The 20,703-nt window shown below is 54.6% G+C and overlaps 2 protein-coding genes across 5 annotated transcripts in view; both read left to right on the top strand.

Annotated features, from left to right (window-relative positions):
• ABCC8 (ATP binding cassette subfamily C member 8) overlaps positions 1-5,919 on the top strand; it is a 75,524-nt gene extending 69,605 nt beyond the window's left edge. For all 4 annotated transcript variants that reach the window (XM_037150533.2, XM_037150532.2, XM_053673170.1 and 1 more), the window contains exons 30-39: positions 537-639; positions 1,179-1,292; positions 1,670-1,790; positions 1,912-2,042; positions 2,945-3,023; positions 3,226-3,334; positions 3,714-3,817; positions 4,595-4,728; positions 5,180-5,242; positions 5,705-5,919. In XM_037150533.2, coding sequence (XP_037006428.2) covers positions 537-639; positions 1,179-1,292; positions 1,670-1,790; positions 1,912-2,042; positions 2,945-3,023; positions 3,226-3,334; positions 3,714-3,817; positions 4,595-4,728; positions 5,180-5,242; positions 5,705-5,842 — 1,096 coding nt within the window. In that variant the 3' untranslated portion in view covers positions 5,843-5,919. The remainder of the gene's footprint in view (positions 1-536; positions 640-1,178; positions 1,293-1,669; positions 1,791-1,911; positions 2,043-2,944; positions 3,024-3,225; positions 3,335-3,713; positions 3,818-4,594; positions 4,729-5,179; positions 5,243-5,704) is intronic.
• Positions 5,920-9,485: 3,566 nt separating this feature from the next.
• Positions 9,486-12,555, top strand: KCNJ11 (potassium inwardly rectifying channel subfamily J member 11). The gene has a single exon (XM_037150497.2). It carries the CDS (start codon positions 10,248-10,250, stop codon positions 11,418-11,420), a length of 1,173 nt encoding a protein of 390 aa, XP_037006392.1. The 5' UTR covers positions 9,486-10,247; the 3' UTR covers positions 11,421-12,555.
• The last annotated feature ends 8,148 nt before the right edge of the window (positions 12,556-20,703 follow it).

The raw sequence follows: 20,703 nt of genomic DNA, 5'->3' as shown, positions 1-20,703 counted from the left end.
TCGCCTCTCACACAGTACCCACACTCGCATCCACCCTGTGGCTGTGCAAATGCACGCTCTGTCACACCTCAGAGACTCAGTCTACTGTCCTCACACACAGTTCACTCACAGGCCCGCCACCCAGAAAATAATCAAAGCAGAACACCTTCCAGGAGTGAAAAGAAAATGCCCAACAAGGTTTGTCTTGAGTCCCTCGGGGGCCCCTCAGTTGTGTCCCTGAGACCAGTGCTGAGTTGGCTTTTGTTCATCCTGTCCCATCACACTAGTGCTCCTGCCCCTCCCCCGGGCCTGGCCCCAGCTGGCCAGTCTGAGGCGTGGCCAAGGAGAGCGATGCCAGGAGGCCAGGCAGGTCATAAGGAGAAGGCAGGTCCCTATATAACCTCAGGAGAAAACGTGAGGAAGGCACGAGGGCCAGAAAGAAGCTTCCAGAGTCCCTGGTACAAAGAGATCCCATCTACCTTAGAGGTTCAGGGACAGCTCCCAGAGGCTATTCGGACCAAGATGACTTCCTCAGACCATCCTCACCCTCCCTCCAGGTACGAGGCCCGGTTCCAGCAGAAGCTCCTTGAATACACAGACTCAAACAACATTGCCTCCCTCTTCCTCACGGCCGCCAACAGATGGCTAGAAGTCCGCATGGCAAGTGCCCCCCCACCCCATCCCCGGGCCCCAGAACAGGGCGTCTGATAGGGTGTGGAGCTCTGCAGAGCAAGGGCGAAACAAATGTGAACCAGGGGGGAGTGCTGTGGAATACCAGCTTGTGTGGACACGAAGGGTGGGCACCGAGGCCCCTGCCTCTCCCAGCCCTGACGGTCCTCCTGGTGTCCGCCCTGAGCCCCCTCTTCTCCATATTACTGCCTGTGGACTGTGTATCTGAGGAGTGTGCAAATAGTGAGAATAGATATGTGTTTAACTGTGATGAGTGTGCGTCTGGAGTGGGTTGTGTGACACTTACGTACGTGTGTGGGCCAGCCGGTGAGGCGTGTGTGCAGGTGAATGGGTGTAAGGGTGCCCCCACTGCCTCCTGGTGCTCCAACCTTCACAGGCACCCTGTGTGTCTGCTGACATTTTCATGATGTGAGGGCTGGTGTTGAGTCTCAGCTCAGCTGAAGGGCAGGAGGGGAGGACACTATGGCTTCCAGCCCCGAGGGCCCAGGCCAGCCCCTGTCCCTCCGTAGGAGTACATTGGTGCATGTGTGGTCCTCATCGCGGCCGTGACCTCCATCTCCAACTCTCTGCACCGGGAGCTCTCAGCTGGCCTGGTGGGCCTGGGCCTCACCTATGCCTTAATGGTGAGTGACAGTGGGCCGAGTCTGGGAAGGGGCCAGACACCGCACCCAGGGAACCCCAGGGCACCTTTTCCAAATGAGACACCCCCGGGCCTTGCCCCAGGCTGCTCTGATGCAGGCAGGAGAGCTGACTGCAGGGCCCTGCCTTGCACCGAGGGCCCAGGCCCCAGACGGATGGTGGGTGAGGAACCACATTCATTGTAACCGCCCCCCCCCCACATACCTCTAGGAAGGGCCACCCTGAACAACCAGCCAGTGAGCAGCAAAAGATATCAAGGCCTCAGTCCCTCCTCAGTTATAAGAAGAGCCTCTGGTGGCCAGGGATAGGTCACTTACTGTGACCATGTGGTCACTTACTGCGCCCATCTCAATCCCCATAGGTCTCTAACTACCTCAACTGGATGGTGAGGAACCTGGCGGACATGGAGATCCAGCTGGGGGCCGTGAAACGCATCCACGGGCTCCTGAAAACTGAGGCAGAGAGCTACGAGGGGCTGCTGGGTGAGGGGTGCAGGAGGGCTCTGGGGAGAGGGCCGGAAGGGGGGACCCTGGGGGCAGGGTGGTAGTGCTAGGGGCCGGCTGTGGCCCACGCCTAGTGGCTGACCCCCAGCTCGACCCCCAGCACCATCGCTTATCCCAAAGAACTGGCCGGACCAGGGCAAGATCCAGATCCAGAACCTGAGTGTGCGCTACGACAGCTCCCTGAAGCCTGTGCTGAAGCACGTCAACGCCCTCATCTCCCCAGGACAGAAGGTCAGGGGCAGGTGGGGGGCAGGGGGCACAGAGGGCTGGCAGCCTCGCAGAGCCACCTCATGGCCCTCCAGGCCCTGCAGGTCTCACATCCGTTCGGAGCCCCCAGTCTCCTGACACCAGGCCCCTCACCTGACATAGCTCAGCCCACCTCTCCCCTTCCTCCCTCTCCCTCCTCCTCCTGCTGCCCTCACTCACCCACCAAGGAGGACACCCCAGGCTCCCCTGGTTAGAGGAGCTTTGTCAGCACCCCCAGCCTACTGCAAATGGTCAAGATTCTGCCAGGGCACTGTCCCCTGGCAGAGCAGGGACCTAGGGGCAGAGTGTGAGGCCACCCTTGTCCTGGGGAGGGAGCCCCCATCTGGCACTCTGAGCCGCCTCTCTTACTGATTCCGTCTCTTCACTTCCGCTCCGCCCTCTGCCCCTCTCCTTCCATCTCTGTCACTCTCTCTCATGTCTGTGTTGGTTCGCTGTTGTCATTTCTGTTGGTCTCCAAGGGCCAGGAAGCGATGCAGCCAGGGATGGCTCCAGTTTAAGGTGGGACACACAGACACACCCCTGCACACCGCACTCAGCCACCCCTGCCCTCCTGCCACACCCTTGCTTATAGACACACACTAGTGCCCCCAACTCCCCTGCAGCCAAGTACCAGGCACAGCCAGGCCGCACCCAGGTCCAGGTAAAATGGACATGTACCCCCTGCACTTGCTTGCGGGTCCCCACGAGAGGCCCCGCTGCAGGAAACAAGCCCGAACCTGGGACCCAGCCCTGGCTAAACCGAAGCTGGTGAGAAAACCAGGACAAGAAGATATGCCGTGACCTCCCTGCCCTGCACAGCCCCATAGCTAGAACCTGAATACCATGCCCCTCAAGCCCCTTCAGCACACTTGTGCTTCTCTTTCCAGATTGGGATCTGTGGTCGCACAGGCAGTGGGAAGTCCTCCTTCTCTCTTGCCTTCTTCCGCATGGTGGACACATTTGAAGGTGAGTGGTACAGTGGGCACCCCACAGGTACCCACAGCCACCAGACAAAACCTCAGTCCTGGTGTATGGTCAGGTGTCACAGGGGCCCAGCAGTCACTGTCTTCCCCTGCATCCTCACTGGGACCCAAGACCCAGGCTAAACCGTCCCCAGCACCTCCATTCCCTTCCACGGTGCCCCACCTGTCACATGGTCTCCATGCAGGGCGCATCATCATTGATGGCATCGACATCGCCAAGTTGCCGCTGCACACCCTGCGCTCGCGCCTCTCCATCATCCTGCAGGACCCCGTCCTCTTCAGTGGCACCATCCGGTGAGCCCCACCTCCCCACCCAGGCCTGGCTCCGCTCCGCCCATCGAATCTGGAGAGCAAAGAGGAGGGGATGGGCAGGGCCAGGAGCACTTAGCTGGGTACCCACCTCCCTGGGCAGGCAGCCCTGCTCGAGCCCCGCACACGAGGGCCTGGCTCTGGTTCTTCAGAGGAGCCTTACCCTCATGCCCTTCTCTTTCCCGTTAGGCCTGGGCAGGCCTAACCCTGAGGTCTGGGGTGCCGCCACATGACTGCCCATCTCCCAGCCAGAACTCTATGTCAGTCAATTCTCCCTTCACCAGCCTCACCCTCTGCAAGTCCCCTGGGGACGGAGCCAGCACCCCGCCCCCTCCCTAGTGGGGCTTTCTGTGTCGCACTCCAGATTTAACTTGGACCCAGAGAAGAAGTGCTCCGACAGCACTCTGTGGGAGGCCCTGGAGATAGCCCAGCTGAAGCTGGTGGTCAAGGCGCTGCCGGGAGGCCTCGGTAACTACTGCTGGCTCAGCGGCTGACTGGGTGCTAAAGGCTGTCCGTCTGTAAGGGCTGGGGGTGGGGGGCGGCGGACTCATGCCTTGGGTGTGCCCAGAACTTGGAGTCTGAGGTCTGGCAGGACCCCAGAAACACTCAGTCCTCCATCTCACTATACTGGAGCTCAGAGAGGTCAAGTGACTGGCCCCAGGTCACACAATTGGCCAGCTCAGGGTCCGGCGCAGAGAGGACAGTGGGAGTCACTGTGAGACGGAGCTTGCAGGCCCGGGCACCGCGGTGGTGTATTCAGCCCTGCCCTGCCCTGTCCGCCTGCCTGCCCAGTTCTTGCAGAGGGAGGAAGGAGAGAACAGACTGGAAAATCTGAAGCACAGGGCACTCCTCAAAGCTGCTGGGAAGACCCCGGCCCCACCCCAGCGGCCAGCATAGCCTTGGTGTGCTTGCTGCAGCCCCTTTGACAGCGGCCAAGCCTTGGGTCCAGAGAATCACACCACCAAGACGCCCACAAGTGAAGCACACACACTCAGTGCACACACCCCTCCCAGAGCTTCCCAGAGCCCCAGTGGCACACAACTCCAGGGGGCGCTCTTCCCATTGTAATCCATGGCACCTGTGTTCTTGTGTAAGGCACGGCAACCCTACACACTTGTACTCAGGACACACCCACATATTTGCTCCTGTGCAGACATCTCCCAACACCCCCCAGGCCACACTATCTGCTCTGCTCACAACACAGGGTTCACTCAGCCCTGCTCTTCCCCTTGCGGCTGATTTCAGATGCCATCATCACGGAAGGCGGGGAGAATTTCAGCCAGGGCCAGAGGCAGCTGTTCTGCCTGGCGCGGGCCTTCGTGAGGAAGACCAGCATCTTCATCATGGATGAGGCCACGGCTTCCATCGACATGGCCACGGTTGGTCCTGGGCACACCCATGGGGTGGGGGTTTGAAGAGGGCGCGAGTGTTAGGGGGAAATCTACACAAAGTAGTCCTGGAATTCACATTGCCTTGAACATCAAGATCATTTGTGGCAGAAAAGGCAAAGGACTGGGGACCCCAACTCCAGGTAGTCCTCGGGTATGTTCATAGCCCACATACACACAGGCTGTGCACAGATCCACAGAGACTTAACAGCGCCCAGCACACCCCAGACAGGCTCACAGCACACAGGCCCGGAGCTGAGCTCCTTGAATGCTAGGAACCTGGCTGGTCCCATGTGGACTAGGGCCTGATAGAGGGAGGGGTGGGGCTAGAATCGGGGTCAGATAGGAGCTGGGCCACAGCCCTGGGCCCCACATCCCCCAGAGCTGGGCCAGACCATGTGCACTGGGCAGGGAGCCAATAGCTGCTGCTCCTACCTGGCAGGAGAACATCCTCCAGAAGGTGGTGATGACGGCCTTCGCAGACCGTACGGTGGTCACCATTGCGGTAAGGGGCTCGCTGATGGGATGTAAGGGGTACGCCCAGAGAGAGAGCTGCCCTTGGGCTCAAGAGGGGACCCTGGAGCAGGACAGGGCAAGGAGTCTGGAGGGCTTGCAGGGACCCTGGGTTGCAGGATTTGGCGTGGGGAGGACTTCTACCTGCCTCTTCCTCAGACCTTCTCCAAGCCCCAAGGCCTGCCCCTGTCCCAAGGCCCTGTGAGCTAGGCTAGGATTACAGCTCCACAGGGAAGGGGTGGGGGCTCTCTGAGACGTGAAGCCTGAGGGTTGGGGCAGAGCGAGACTTGGTGAGGAGAGAGGATGTCATTAGTGGGTGAACGGCTTGGAGTCGCAGCCACCCCGGGAAAGGTCAGTCACCACAGAGGCAGGACATCCTGGCCACATGCCTTCCCCTCAGCTGCCTCGCCCTTTCCCCCTGCCGCCCTGACCAGCCCCCTCCCGCCCCCCCCAGCACCGTGTGCACACCATCCTGAGTGCAGACCTGGTGATTGTCCTGAAGCGTGGTGCCATCCTTGAGTTTGACACGCCCGAGAAGCTGCTCAGCCGGAAGGACAGCATCTTTGCCTCCTTCGTCCGTGCAGACAAGTGACCTGCTGGAGTCCCAGGGCCATCCATGCCCTTTCCCAGCCCCACCTCCCGCCTGGGTTTTCTAACTGTAAATTGCTTGTAAATAAAGAGATTGGTTATTTCCTACCAGAGGCCTTGGTTCTGGTAGGCAGAGGGTGGGGGGACCGCGGGTCCAGAGGAGCCAGCGTGGCCTCGGCATCAGGCAGACCGAGGAAGCCGTGTGAGCGTGGGCAGAAGCGTGGGCAGAAGTGGGCAGATGAGGGTTGTATTAGTGTCCTCGGGCTGCGGTAACAAAAAGCCAAGGACTGCGTGGCTTAAAGAACAGAAATTTATTCCTGACAGTTACGGAGGCTGCAAGTCCAAGATCGAGACGTTGCCGATTTAGTTTCCCCTGAGGCCTCTCTCCTTGGTGGCAGGCAGCTGCTGCCCAGCTGTGTCCTCACACGGGCTTTCTGGACTCTGTGTGCACATCTGTGGTGTGTTTCTCTTTTCTTATTAGGATGCCCAGTCATATTGGATTAGGGCCCCACTCCTATGACTTCATTTAACTGAATTACCTCTTCCTAGGACCTGTCTCCAGTACAGTCACATTGCAGAGCTTTTCAGTGTATGAATTTAGGGCTTCGATATATGATTTGGGGGGCAACACATAACAAGATATGGCACTTTTGTGATTATCTCATCAGATAAGGTAGCAGATGTCCTTATAGCTTAGTCCCTGTCCTTCTTACTTTAATTCCTGGACTTACAATTGTGGGGCCCCTAGCACCGTGGATTAGCAACATTTCCCTCACCAATGACAGGAACCCAATTCCATGTGGCTTAAATAAAAATGAGTTTATTGTCATATGTGAGTGAGAAGGACAGGAGGGTACTACTTCAAGCATGGCTGGTCCAGGTGTTTGTCACCAGGGATGTGTCTCCATTTCTGGGTTCTCTCTTCCTCTCCCTCCCCAGTGACAGATGGCCACTAGCAGCTCCGGCTTGCTCTCTATCCCTTGAAAAAGTAAGTTCTTTCCTAATAGTTCTGGCAAAAATCTTGGGAGCCAATCTCAGTTGACCGACTTGGGTCACATCTGCATGTCCAGTCACTGTGGTCAGAGGGCTGGAGCAAACCAACTGGCTAGGCCTGGATCCCATGTCCCCATCTCCAGCCCTCATGTGGGGCATTCAGAAGTAGAAGGTGGCCCTCCAGAGGGAAAGCACAGCACATACCACAAGTCGGCCAGGTGGTGATGGAGATGCTGGGGCCCAGACATGGGAGACCCAAACAACAGCTGTCCTCAGACTCCATCTGCATACCTGCCCTCAGCCAGGAAATGACAGGTGCTCATTACATATCATTTTATTACCATTTACATTTTGCCTACAGTAGTGGCTGTACCAGGCCATGGGGTGCAGACCCAGGAGTCTTGGGCCTGTGTTCCCCTTGTCTGCAACAGGTAAGGAACCTACAACATAAGTAAAACCCACCAGTCATTGGAGAGAGGTGCAGCATAAACCTTTCTGAATGTTCTAGGAGCCAGACCTATAAGGCTGCTTGGCGAGGCAGGATTTGAGTTGGGCATGGGAGGGGCAGAGTTAGAGAAAAGGGCCCATAGATGGTGGGTGGGGGCCATAAGATCAGAGAGCCTCAAATGCTAGGACAAAAAGTCTAGGATAAGCCCATGAAAAAAAGGGAAGTGGAGAAGTTTTCTGAGTGAGAACAGAGCTTGACAAGAGCAGTGTTTGGAAGAGATGAGTATGAGGAGGTGCAGGATGGAGCAGGGGAGGAGACTGCGCCCTCTGGGTAATGGGCTGGCCCTCTTGGAAAGCGTAGAGCAGGGAGTAGCTGAGGCCTCAGGGCTATGCTGAGAGGCAGGGTTCTGAGGTGCCTCTGGGGGCCCATCAGCTCTCTCCGCTGTGGGGCCTCCCAGGAGCAGAGCCAAGAGGATTCCCGCACGATCCTATGCCCCAGCCCCCGGCAAGGAATTGAAGGGAATTAGCAGGAGTAGGGCCCACACTCAAGTCTTGCAAGGATACCCAATGCAATCCTGGCACAAACCCCTCTAGACCCTTGATAGTCTGCCAACCTTGACTTGGATACCCTGCAGACGTGGGTCATCCCTGATTATTAGAACTGACTCTTCCAAATGTGAAATCAAAGCCCATCTCTCTTCCACTCAGTGTGTATACTGGGTCTACACTCAGGGCCCAGGAGCTTCTGTACCAGTGCCCAAACTCCCTGGGGAGCTCTTCAAGCCTCCTTTTTCTGACGGCTGAACAGCGGTAGTTGCCCCAGAGTTTTCCTGTGTAACCCTAACTCCTCGAGCTCCCCACTCTGCTCCCCTTGTTTTCCCCTTCCCACCCGAGGCACTGCACTCTGGTAATATAGCCCAAGACCATGCTCACTCTGAGCAGCAGTGTTCTGCCTTCAGGTGGGTATGGGAGGAAAAGAAGAAAACTCAATATGGAAGTCCCACTTGGTCCCCTGGAGGCCCATAAACTCACTGTCCTTAACTTTCCAGCCCTTGCCTCAAGCCCCCACTCCAACAAATGGACACACATGGGTCAGGGGTCCCTCCATAAGGACCTGAGTCCCAGAGAGGGAGTGGGGCCATTAGTGCCTCAAGAAAGAGCTAGCAGGCTTTCCCTTTCAGCTAAGAACTGGGGACTGGCCTCCCACCTGGGGCCTAAACCACAGGGCAACGCTAAGCTAATGCCTGCAGTAGAAACAACACTTATGCCCAGGTCAAGAGCTTGGGTGCCCCAGTGCCCAAGCAGGGCCTAATGGAGCCCCACGGACCCAAGTGCCTCTCATTATCTAAAGGTGAAGAAGTCAGGCCGCAGGTGTAAAGAGGTGAAAAGCAAGTGCTGGTAGCTCAAACCCTCTTTAAAATGCAGGGGTGGTGTTTGGGAAGGGGGCATCTTCTTGGTTGAGAAGATGCAACCACCCAGGCTTCTGGGCTGTTGTATTCGGCATCCCCTGTAGTGGCCATTAAATTGTGTTCCTGCACCTTCTAAGGTATCGTCCCCCCCTGGGGAGGAAGGCCGAGGATTTCATCAGATTCTCAAAGGATCCATGACTCAGAAAAGATTAAGAGCATTCTCCAAAGAGGAGAAGCAGACAGCTAAGAAGTCATCGGACCTCCTAATCTCCCCCTGTCACCGGGTTGGTTATGCAGGCCCGCCGCAGGCCCCCTTTCTCTGCGCCCCAACTGAGGACGGGAAAATTGCGGAGGGGAGTCGGGGCGACAGAGGCCACCGATCCGAATGGGAGGGCAAGTCACGACTTCCTTCACCCCCATCCCGCCCTAATTTCATAGTCCGTGGGCAGAAGCGACCTCTTTTGGTCCGTCTGATTGGGCAAACCCTCGAGGCCACGCTGAGTCTGGAGAAAGCGGACAGTAGGAGATGGACCGCGAGAGGCGGGGCTTGAATCTGGGCTCGGGAGCAGGTCGGGCTCCCCCTGGCGGCCCCTGCGCCCACTCCACGCCCCGCGGCCCTTGCCCTCAGTCTTCCACCCCGACTTAGCACCGGTCGGTCTCCGCCGACTGACTGATAGACGCGCTGGAGGACAGCCCGCCCCAAGCTCAACGTCAGGAAGAGGCGGGGAGGCGACAGCTGCGGCTTGAGGAGCAGGAGCAGGTGCCGCGGAGACGAGCAGGCGGGGCCGGGACGAGCGCGGGGCGGGGGTGCGGCGCCGGCGTGCGTGCGGCCGGCGCGGGGACAGGAGGACCCGACTTGGGAGTGATCCCGGGCAGGTCACCCTGGGGCGAGGGGGTCTGGAGTTGGGCCAGTGGGGTGGCGACTCTGGAGGGCGCAGGACCCCAAGGAGACAGAAGGACGAAAGCTGGAGGGGGGATCCGAAGAGCCGCGAGAGCTACGGGGGGCGGGGTGGGGTAGGGAAGAGTGGGCGCACCTGGAGGTGAGACTGGGGGGTGGTCAGGATATGAAACTAGCGCGGAGGGGGCTCAGGAGCAGAGATGGGTGAGGTGGAAGATACGGTGGGGGTTGCGTGAGGTCTAGTCAGTCGTGATAATAACCGGAGGTGTTAAGTTCCAAGATACAGGAGGTGGGTTAAGAAGGAATGCCGGTGGAGACAAGGGATCTTAGACAGGGGGGCGCCCGGGGGTGGGCAGCGGGTGAGGAGTGTTGAGCTGAGGTCCGGGGCCACGTGGAGAACTGGCAGGGTGGGAGCTCACTAGGCAATGGGCCGGTGGGCTGGGGTGTGAGGCTAGTATAAAAAGTGAAGCAGGAGCCGGATGGAGGTGAGGATGAGACTAGTTGGGGAGGCATCTCAGAAATGAAGCCTGCGTAGATTGAGGGCAGACCCAGAGTGGAAGGGTATCCAGGGAGGGAACTCCACAGTGAGGCCAGAGTCTGGTCAGAGGGCACTCCCCCCCGCCCCGCATGAGTGAAGCCTCTCCCTGGTGGTCTCTGGAGCCATGTTATCCCGCAAGGGCATCATCCCTGAGGAGTATGTGCTGACGCGGCTAGCGGAAGACCCCGCAGAACCCCGGTACCGGGCTCGGGAGCGGAAGGCCCGCTTCGTGTCCAAGAAGGGCAACTGCAACGTGGCCCACAAGAACATCCGGGAGCAGGGCCGCTTCCTGCAGGACGTGTTCACCACACTAGTGGACCTCAAGTGGCCACACACACTGCTGATCTTCACCATGTCCTTCCTGTGCAGCTGGCTGCTCTTTGCCATGGTCTGGTGGCTCATCGCCTTCGCCCACGGTGACCTGGCCCACGGAGAGGGCACCACCGTGCCCTGCGTCACCAGCATCAACTCTTTTTCATCTGCCTTCCTTTTCTCCATCGAGGTCCAAGTGACCATTGGCTTCGGCGGGCGCATGGTGACTGAGGAGTGCCCACTGGCCATCCTGATTCTCATTGTGCAGAACATCGTGGGGCTCATGATCAACGCCATCATGCTGGGCTGCATCTTCATGAAGACCGCCCAGGCCCACCGGCGGGCCGAGACCCTCATCTTCAGCAAGCATGCAGTCATTGCGCTGCGCCATGGCCGCCTCTGCTTCATGCTGCGCGTGGGCGACCTTCGCAAGAGTATGATCATCAGCGCCACCATCCGAATGCAGGTGGTGCGCAAGACCACCAGCCCCGAGGGCGAGGTGGTGCCCCTCCACCAGGTGGACATCCCCATGGAGAACGGTGTGGGGGGCAACAGCATCTTCCTGGTGGCTCCCCTCGTCATCTACCACATCATCGATGCCAACAGCCCGCTCTACGACCTGGCCCCCAGTGACCTGCACCACCACCAGGACCTCGAGATCATTGTCATCCTGGAAGGTGTGGTGGAAACCACGGGCATCACCACCCAAGCCCGCACCTCCTACCTGGCCGACGAGATCCTGTGGGGTCAGCGCTTTGTACCCATTGTGACCGAGGAGGATGGCCGCTACGCCGTGGACTACTCCAAGTTTGGCAACACCGTCAAAGTGCCCACGCCGCTTTGCACAGCCCATCAGCTTGATGAGGACCGCAGCCTGCTGGACGCCTTGACCCTCGCTGCGGCCCGTGGGCCACTGCGTAAGCGCAGTGTGGCTATGGCCAAGGCCAAGCCCAGGTTTAGCATCTCTCCAGATTCCCTGTCCTGAGCCATGGTCCCCTGAGCTCCCACCCCACATGTGTGCACATGGGCAGTGTGGTATGGTATGTAGAGTGGACATGGCGTGGCCCTGTCGGCCAGGCCAGGACCTGGTGTGAGGCCGGGCCCTCTGCAGTTCAGCCTTCCTGCTGCTGCTGGCCCAGGGTGTTACAAGGCATTGTCACTGCCTATTTATGGCCTCAGTTGGAGTCTGTACTGGGTTATTTTTGTTCCTGTTCCTCCCAGACCCAACTCAGGACTGGTTGGTCCTCCTCCCTGGACCCAAGGCTGGGGAAACTGCAGGAGGTGCTGGACCCTACAGCTGGGGCTCCAGCTACTTTTGGGGTCCCGTGATCAACTGCCCACAAGCTGGGCAGATGACTGGGGAAGAACAGTCCCGAACCTGCTGCTGCATTTCTGTGGCCCCAAGAGATGCCTGTGGTCAGGCCTCAGCCACCCTTGGTCCCTGAAAACGTGATGAGCTACAGAGTGGGCGCGGCCAGCTGGGGAGGGCAGTTAGTGAGGGAGCACGTTCCAACTGGGAGATCAGGGGTGTGGAGCCTGCACAGACAGGGACAGGCTGAGGCAGACAGGACCCCCCTCCAAGGGGCAGGCTCCCACAGGGAGAAAAAGGCATGAGGATGCTTAGCTTTGCTGAGTCCTGCTAAGGCACAGGGACAGGGAGATGGGCCCTCTGCATCTGCACCCTCAGTCCAAGCCTCTTATCGTGAGGGCTCCGTGGGCTGGGGCTGCTGAGCCTGCCTATTCCCATTCTGTCCCACACCCTCAGAGGATGGGGTGGGCTGGGGCAGACACCGGCATGCCAGACAGAAAGAGGCCGAGGAGAAGGGTGTCGTGGGCCCACCGTACTTTGCGGGCCTCGGACTGAACTCTGGTGTTAGCTCCCCACCAGTGGCTGCCACTCACTTTGTCCAGAGGGTGACCATGGAGGGTCCATGGGTTGCTAGAATAGGAGATGTTGGAAAGCTCAGGGTGGTGGGGGTGAGCAAGGTCCCTGAGGTGAAGAGGGCGTTGGCCCTCGTGGGCTTGACCCCAAGCCTGGACTCCTGAGCAGTGTTGTGTGTATTTGCTCCTAATTCTGCCTTCTCCCTTGTCAATAAAGCCTCCCTTCTTCATGACCTAAACTCTGGCCTGTTCTTGCTGGGGAGACAGGAGGCATGCCAGTGGGCAGGGAGGGTAGGAGCTGGAGCGGCCAGCTCTCATTCCAGAGGTGCCATGGACTGCAGTCCAGAGGCCTGCAAAGACCTCTGAGGCTGGTCATCTTCCCCAGCTCAAGGAGACATTTCCCCGTTTGCCTCAGGCAGCCCAGCCCTGCCAGCCTGTCTGGCCATTGCAACTTTGGACACCCACTCATCTTATAGCTCTGCCTCCGCTCAGGAATCTGCTCGAAAGCTGGGAGGCTCAGAGACATGGGGACATGATACACATCAGCGAAGTGACTGGAGCATAAGCTCTCAGGCTGGCCGCTTGGGTTCAGATCCTGGCTCTAGCTCTACGACCTTGGTCAAGTAACTTCACCTCTCTTTGCCTCAGTTGCATCATCTAAAATGTAGGGCTACTCATCATGCCTATGTCATAGAACTGTTGTAGGAGTAAGTAAAAAATCCACGTAAAATGCAGAAGTATCTGGTCCACAATAAGTGCTCAGTAAATGCTGTCGTGATTGTGGTTGAATCAGCCACACGATGAGACAACTAACCAAGCAGATGTTAAGGGAGAGGGTGATAAGTGTCTATGCCTGGTCTTGTCCCTTCACTGTGTCCTGTCTGAGCTAATCACAGGGGCTGTGGCAACGCCTGTTACTTGGTCTTCTTGTCTCCATCTCACCCTTCAGTCCATCTGCAATGCCGCCACCAGGGGTATTTTCAAAAGGCTTGTGACCATCCCCTCCCATGTCAACTACTGGCAGTGGTTCCCCGTTACCTTCTGGGTCAAGGCCAGAAGGACCCAGTCAGCCATTTCGGGCTTTGCCTGCTTTCCAGCCTTACAGTGCCCCTTCCCCCTCCTCTGGCTGCCTTACTGTGCCCTCTTTGCATATAACATTTACCTCCAACCTCTGAGCCTTTGCCTGTGATACTCCCTTTGCCTGGACTGCCCAGGTGTCATCTCTGCTTGCTGAAATCCGTAAAAGTCCAGGCCGAAGGACACTTCTCAAAGCCTTCCCTGATTGCTCTGGAAAGACGCGGTCCCACCCCTTATCTGTGTGTGTGTGCATTCTACTTTTGTCTATGTTTGTGGGTCTGCCTCCCCACCTTCGAGCCCGTGACTCCTTGAGAGGGACTGTGCCTGATTAAGCACCGTGCCTGGTACTGAGTTAGTGCTGAATGAATGAAGGATGCATGGATGGAGGGATGTGTGGATGGAGGGATGGGTAGATGGTGTACAAAACACCAATCTAGGGTTATTGCTACAGTTTGAGGCCTGCAGAGGGCTTTTTGCTGGATCAGTGATGGTTTGCCCCTGGAGACTCGAGAGGCGGGGCGCAGAGCCAGGAAGCTGCTGCTTCTGTTCCAAGCTCTAAGCTGCCCTCTCCCTGCACCACACAGTCTCCCAGCGTTGATTCCCTTCCTTTTTGAGCTGACCCATTTCTGATTTAAAGGGAAAAAAATGAGAAGCTACTCAGAGTCAGCCCAGACTTTCTGGGACTTTGACTGGCTGTTCTGACGGCCAGAGGAAGGGCCAGACCCCCTGTGAAACCCTTTGGCAGCACCATCCTTGGGACCCCATCCAGAGTAACCTTCCAGCTTGTCAAACTGGCAGAACTGAGGGCTGAGCGCCACCTGCTGGCCACAGATACGACCCACTTGATCCCAGAATATCAGGGCCTCTGGTCCTAGGCTTAAGATTTAGCTCAGGAAGAAGCTGGAAAGTTTCAGGTGTGGAGAAGCTGGACCAAGCCTTTCCCGACCCTTGTGAATGTTCTTGCCCACTGATAGTGCCCCTTCCATCCAGGGACACCCCTGCTTTAAAGCATTGGACTAACCTGAGGAAGCTCCCCTGAGCTCTACTCAGCCCAGCAGGAACTTCTGTGAGAGTTTGGTGCCCGGGACAGCATTGGACATCACGTAACAGCAGACAGAGCAGCCCATGTGAGTCCACAACCTGTGAGCTGACTCGGCTGTCCTCCAGGCCCCCAGAGAGGGGAGGGCAGTACCTCAGGTCACCGTTGGTCCAGTGCTGATGGAGACGCTGTTCTCCAAGTTTGTAGATGAGGAAACAAGATCAGAAGTGATGTTAACTTCCTAAAATCTCACAGCTTTTGATGTGGCAGCCCCAGGATTTGGTCCTGAGTCTGTCTCAGACTCCCGCACAGTCCCAGTAACCTGATCTCCAGCTTTTACTCAGGGTACCGCCTTTCCAAAGTGTCAAATCCACCACAGACAGTTGTCTCGAGATCAAGAGCAAGAGGGACAGTATAACCTGGAAGCCCTGGGGCCTCCCTGAGTCCCAGACTCGAGACTGATGACAGGCTCAGCTGCAGTAACACCTGTGGATTTGGCATCTCCAGCCAGTCACCGGGAGGCCCCCACGTGGCCCTTCTACAGGGAGGACTCGCCCAGTTTCTACAGGGCCCGCTCTCCACGGTGGTACCCTCCCGGCTCTATCCTGCATGTGAGCTCCTACCCGACAGTTTTTCTTAGGGAGAACTTTCCTAAGGAGCTTTCCCCCGGGAGTAGAGGAGTCATGGCTCCCCGCGTGACTCTGGGCTCCTCTCTGAGGTCTCCCCCGGGCCCAGGTATCAGTCACTTTATCTTGTACCAGGACATGCAGAAGACTTTGGGACCGGGGCGAGTTTTGCATGCCAAAGTCATGTTGCCTCCAGACTAGGGCAGGCATGAAGAGCAACAGATGTGTGGTCTGTTCCAGCTTCAGAGAAGCTGGGGAAAGACAGAACAGTGGGATTCAGATCAGAACTGCGTTCCAGAAAGTGGGTTTGTTGAGCCAGAATCTAAATCACTGGCATCTTCTCTTCCAGGTCCCTCTGCCCAGGGCATGGTGTATCTTCATGGAAAGGGCAGCAGGTGCTGCCTACACCTACTCTATTGCGCTCTGGGCAGGCCCACCTCTAAAGCGACGTGAAAGACAGGTCACTCAGGCTGGCCAGCTTGGGCACAGGATGCCAATGAGTGGGAAATTAATGCAAAGGGCCAATGCGACTACACAAATGTATGTCCTCCCCTGGGAGACACAAGGTGTACAGAGTGTGGGCCAGGTGCGTGGTAGCCGGGAGCTTTCTCCAGCCATACATCTCCCCTTCCTGAAGGGGTGTCGTTCCTGGCAGCACAAATGCACCCCAAACTCCCCCTCCATTGACCACCAGCATCCAAGTGAAGCAAGCCAGACTTTGGGGGGCCCTGCCTCTGTATTTTCTTTATTTCATCAAATCCAGATTTTCTCACAAGGCTATTATTATTGGGGAATGGCAGTCACTCCAGAGTAACCCAGAGAAGTCAATGCTCACTTCTGACTACGACTCTTGTTAAACTCCCGGGTCCTTGGTTTCCTATCCATCTTGGAAGAGGAATAACAAAAATCATCCCATAACCCTGTCTCTTTTGAGCCTCTCTTTTGGTCTGAGCAGCATACTTATTCCTCAGTCTAGTATTTCTCAGTTTATTTACGCATCTTTGATGCCTTTTTTTCTACAGCATAGATTCCCTTCCAATCATCCAACGATGTCCATTTAACATTCCCCACATTTTACACTGATATTTTCATTTTCCTCTAACAACATCTCATTTGTGATTTCCCCATCTAATTGTATTTTCCCCTTGTATTATTTTACTGTTCTATCAGGTTCTCTACAAAATTATGTCTTTTACTAAATTTATAAAATCTCATCTGCCTTACTACTTTTTCCAGAGTGTCATTCTCTTTCAGCCACAGTAAACAGCTTGGACTACTCCCTTTGTTCGGTAGTCCCACTGTTGCCATTTGCCTCTTTCCACTTTGAGATTTACCGAACTCTCCACTTGGGGATTTATTGGGTCCTCTAATGTTCTTGAAATAGGCTCCAGCCACCCTGATGCTGCAATCCCCATATGCCACCAGTAGAGGCCTCTCTAACACCGTCTGTGGGACGTTCAACCGTGTGGACTGTTGCTTCATCCCCCTGAGCAAGCTTCAACCTTTTTTCATCCCAAGGCACACATAAACTAATTACTAAAATTCTGTGATACACCAAAAATTTGTTTGTCACTCTCACCAAAAAAATAGGTATAATTTTGAAATATTCCTATCAGATGGCTTTTGTGTTGGCTGTTGTCATCTTTTTATTTGACAGTCTAAGGGAAAAAAGGTCAGAGCCTCTGACTAGTCAGGTATTGCAAATTTTAAAAATTCTTGCAGCACACCAGTGTGCCACACAGCACTTGAAAATAGCTACTCTAAGCCAGGAGACTTAAGACCTAAGAACTGCTTCTGAGCCATTACTCCACCTTCTGGTAGCTGCCTCAAAACGGTCCAGAAATACAGTGGCAGGCCCCTGATCATCACGTTCAGAACCACTCTGTGTTACCCGGGCCTGGGACCCTCCGCAGCCCTGTCAGCCTGTCCTGGCGGAGGTGCCCGTACTTTCATCCAATTAGGAATGGCATCAGCCACTGGGGTTCAGTCACAGAAAATGAGGCTGGGGGTGGGGGTGGGGGAAAGTCACCTATCTTGTACCAAAGAATAAGTCAGGTGTAAATTAAAAGCGAATACTTCTGTTCACATATCAACATGTACAGATTGATCTCACTGAATGAAGAAACAGAATTTGCAATGAAAACAGGTCAACAATAACTGTTGCTTTCTCTCCCCTCCTATGGGGGTGACTTTGCCCTCAAGTCCCCCTGACTGCCACAGATGAAAGTAAACACTACCAAGACATGATCTGCTTGGGGAGGAGAGGTGGCCAGTTTCTCAGAGGAAAAAGGCCTTGAGCCCCTTCCTCCAGAGGCTTTTATTGGGTTGTAATACACAGGAATACAGGCAGCAAGGATCAAACAGCAGATAACATTTCAAAGAAATCTGAGGGCTTAGTCTGATTCAGTGTCTGTCACGAAAGGGGGTTGCAGAAACTTTGGGAGACATACTCATTTCCTGTTTGGACCGTGAACATATGAATGAAAGTACTCTTAGTAAAGCAAGCTTCACAGGATTTTTTAGGAATTCTTTCTGATGCCAGATTTCCCCAGGACACGCTCTAGCAAGGCAAGGAGCTGCACCCCTCCCCATTGGGTTTTTCAGGCTTAAGTGGATTAGCGCCAGGAAGCGCTTCTCCCAGAGGACATGGGGACTTGGGCTATGTCACATAGCTGGGGGGGGGGCAAGGGTCCATTACTCTTTGTCACAGCCCCCCGAGTCCTTCCATGAAGGCCTCCCAAGTGATGGAGTCTGGCTTAGGTTGCCCCTCTCTCTGTGAGGAGTCTTACCCGTCATTGACTTCTGACCATACTTTGGGGGCAGGGAGAAGAAACTGAGGTAGTGTTCACTACCAGAGACAAGCTTTGTCTCCTGTGGCTCAGCATTCCGGAGGTCGCTCACTCATTCTTAGCCATGGGGGATGGTTACAATTCCTGAAACCAGGCAGAGCGGTCCCCAACACCCTCCTCCCTTTTTTTAAATTGGGGTATAACTGGCATATATTAGTTTCAGGTGCACAACATAAGATTTGATGTTTGTACATATTGCAAAATAATCACCACAATAAGTCTAATTAAAATCCATGTCTATACAGTTCCAAAATTTTTTCTTGTGATAACTTTTAAGATTTCCTTTGAGCAATTTTCAAATATTCCATGCAGTATTAACAACTCTGGTCACCGTGTACCTTTCGACAGTGGTAGTCCCATGAACGTACATTGGAGCTAAAAAATTCCTATCACCTAGTGAAGTCACAGGCATCCTAATGTCCTAGCAGAACGCATGGCTCATATGTTAGCGGTGGTGCTGGTATAAACAAACCTACCGCCCTACCAGTCATACAAAAATACATGTAAAAAATATGTAATTGTGTGCAGTATATAATACTTCATAATGATACTATTACTGGTTCATAGATTTGCTTTGCTATAATTTTATTGCTATTTTAGAGTATCCTTTTCCTAGCTATAAAAATGAGTTTGCACCCTGACAGTGTGGCTCAGTTGGTTGGGCCTTGTCCAGCAAAGCAAAGGGTCACCAGTTTGATTCCCGGTCAGGCAGGGTACATGCCTGGGTTGCAGGTTCAGTCCCTGGTCAGGGTGCTTACTTCAGGCAACCGGTTGACATATCTCTTTCACATTGATTCTCTCCCTCTCTTTCTCCCACCTGTCCCTTGACCTAAAAATAAATTAAATAAATAAGTTTGTTGTAAATAGTGTATGGTATTATACTAGGAGCAGCCTCAAATCGTGTTGACTACCTCTCTCGATTGCATCATTTTCTCTTGTGCTTCGTTCAGTCTCATACTGTTTTATAAATTTAGTGCAGCCTGAGTGTACAGTGATGTCTACACTTCACTGTATATGCCCTGGCCTCCACATTCAGACTCACCCAGAGCAACTTCCAGTTCTGCAAGCTCCATTTGTAGTAACTGCCCTGTCTAGGTGTACTATTTACCTTTTATACCACATTTTTACCGTACTTTTTCTGTGCTGAAACACCCCAATACTGACCATTGCATTACAACTGCCTACAGTATTCAGTACAGTAACGTGCTGTGGAGGCTCGTAGCCCAGGAGCAACGGGCTGCAGCATACAGCCTGTGTGCATGGAAGGCTGTAATGCCATCTCGGTTTGTGTAAGTACGTTCAGTGATGTTAACACAGCGATGAAACTGCCTAACAACACATCTCACAGAACGTAGCCCCTTTGTTAAGTGGTACACGACTCTGTGTGTGTACATCACAGTTTCTTTATCCATTCATCCATCGATGGACACGTAGGTTGCGTGTATGTATCGGCTATCGTAAATAATGCTACAATGAACATAGAAGCACACTAACTTCAGTGTTTCCCTTTCCTTCAGGCAAATTCCCAGAGGTGGAATGTCTGGATCACGTGTCAGTGCTATCTTTGATTTTTTTGAGGAACTTCCGTGCTACATTCTGCAATGGCTGCACCACTTTACATTCCCACCAACACTGCACCAGTACATCCTGCCTCTTCTCCACACCCTGGCCAATACTTTTTATTTCTTGTCTATTTTTTAACCATAGCCACTCTAACAGGGGTGAGGTGATGTCTCATTATTCTTATTTGCATTTTCCTGGTGACTAATGATGTTGAGCACCTTTTTATGTACCTGTTGGCCATCTGTATACTTTCTTTGGAAAGTGTTGCTTTTTTCCCTTTTCTTGGAAAAAGCTGACTGGCCGGAGGGTATCCAAGAAGGCAGTTTGAACGGGTGGCTCTTGAGTAAACCATGTAGGTCATGACGAAAGTCATTTCGGCTACTCACACATTCCCTGAGAAAGCTTGTGATTTCTGCTGCCTGTCACTGTGTGAGAGCCCTCAGGGTTCTGGTGGCTCCTCCACCTGAACACGCCATGAATGCACCATAATGAAAGCACCTCTCCCTAGAGTCTTCAGTCCCTTCTCACATTGGGTTGGGTCTTCTGAGAAGCAGCTTCCGAGATGCATTAGAAGTACGAGAGTTACTAGAAGCAGTGCCTAGGAAACAGGCCTCGGAAGTAGGTGAGGAACGTCTTTGGATCATGTGGCGGCAGGTCTCACATCTGTGAAGGGAGGAAGGAGGGAGGACTGGGTAGCAAGAGCTTCAGACCACAGTGCAACCCTGAGAAACTCTAAGGCACTCTGGCAGGGAGCTCCCAAGATGCCTGCTTTGTTCAGCCGCTGGCTGGAACACGGCCTAAGCTAGAATACTGCAGCAGGTCCCTGAGATGGCACAGCTGAAGTGTGTTGGCTGCGTACAGTCTTCATAGCAAAGGAGGTCTCAGCAGCACATATCTGTGGCAAGCACACTTTTTTGGTCAAAATTCAGGTTCCTGAGGAGCTATATCAGTTAGCTCTTGCTATATAACAAGCCAGCCTAAACACACGGTGGCTTTTAGAAAATGTTTCTGTCATAGTCAAGAGCTGGCTCGGTCGACACTGATGATCTCAGCTCACATGTCTGGAAGCTGAGCGGCTACCATCTAATCTGCAGCTGATGGTCCTCAAATAACAAGGTTTTGGTCAATGTTCTCATTATAATGTTGATGAGATGCCGTAGGAACCTAACTCTTGTTTCTGTCATTAGCCTATAGCAAAATTAGTTTCATTATACACCGTTCTGTTTAAAGTCG

The sequence above is a fragment of the Artibeus jamaicensis genome, unplaced genomic scaffold, assembly GCF_021234435.1.
Source record: "Artibeus jamaicensis isolate MK-2021 breed Jamaican fruit bat unplaced genomic scaffold, CSHL_Jam_final contig_797, whole genome shotgun sequence".
Classification (NCBI taxonomy): Eukaryota; Metazoa; Chordata; class Mammalia; order Chiroptera; family Phyllostomidae; genus Artibeus; species Artibeus jamaicensis.
Note: the sequence above shows the minus strand (reverse complement) of the source record. Positions and strands in the feature narration are given on the sequence as shown.

Bases quoted from the DNA above. Each gene is read 5' to 3' on its own strand.
- KCNJ11 (XM_037150497.2), top strand. From the start codon at position 10,248: ATGTTATCCCGCAAGGGCATCATCCCTGAGGAGTATGTGCTGACGCGG.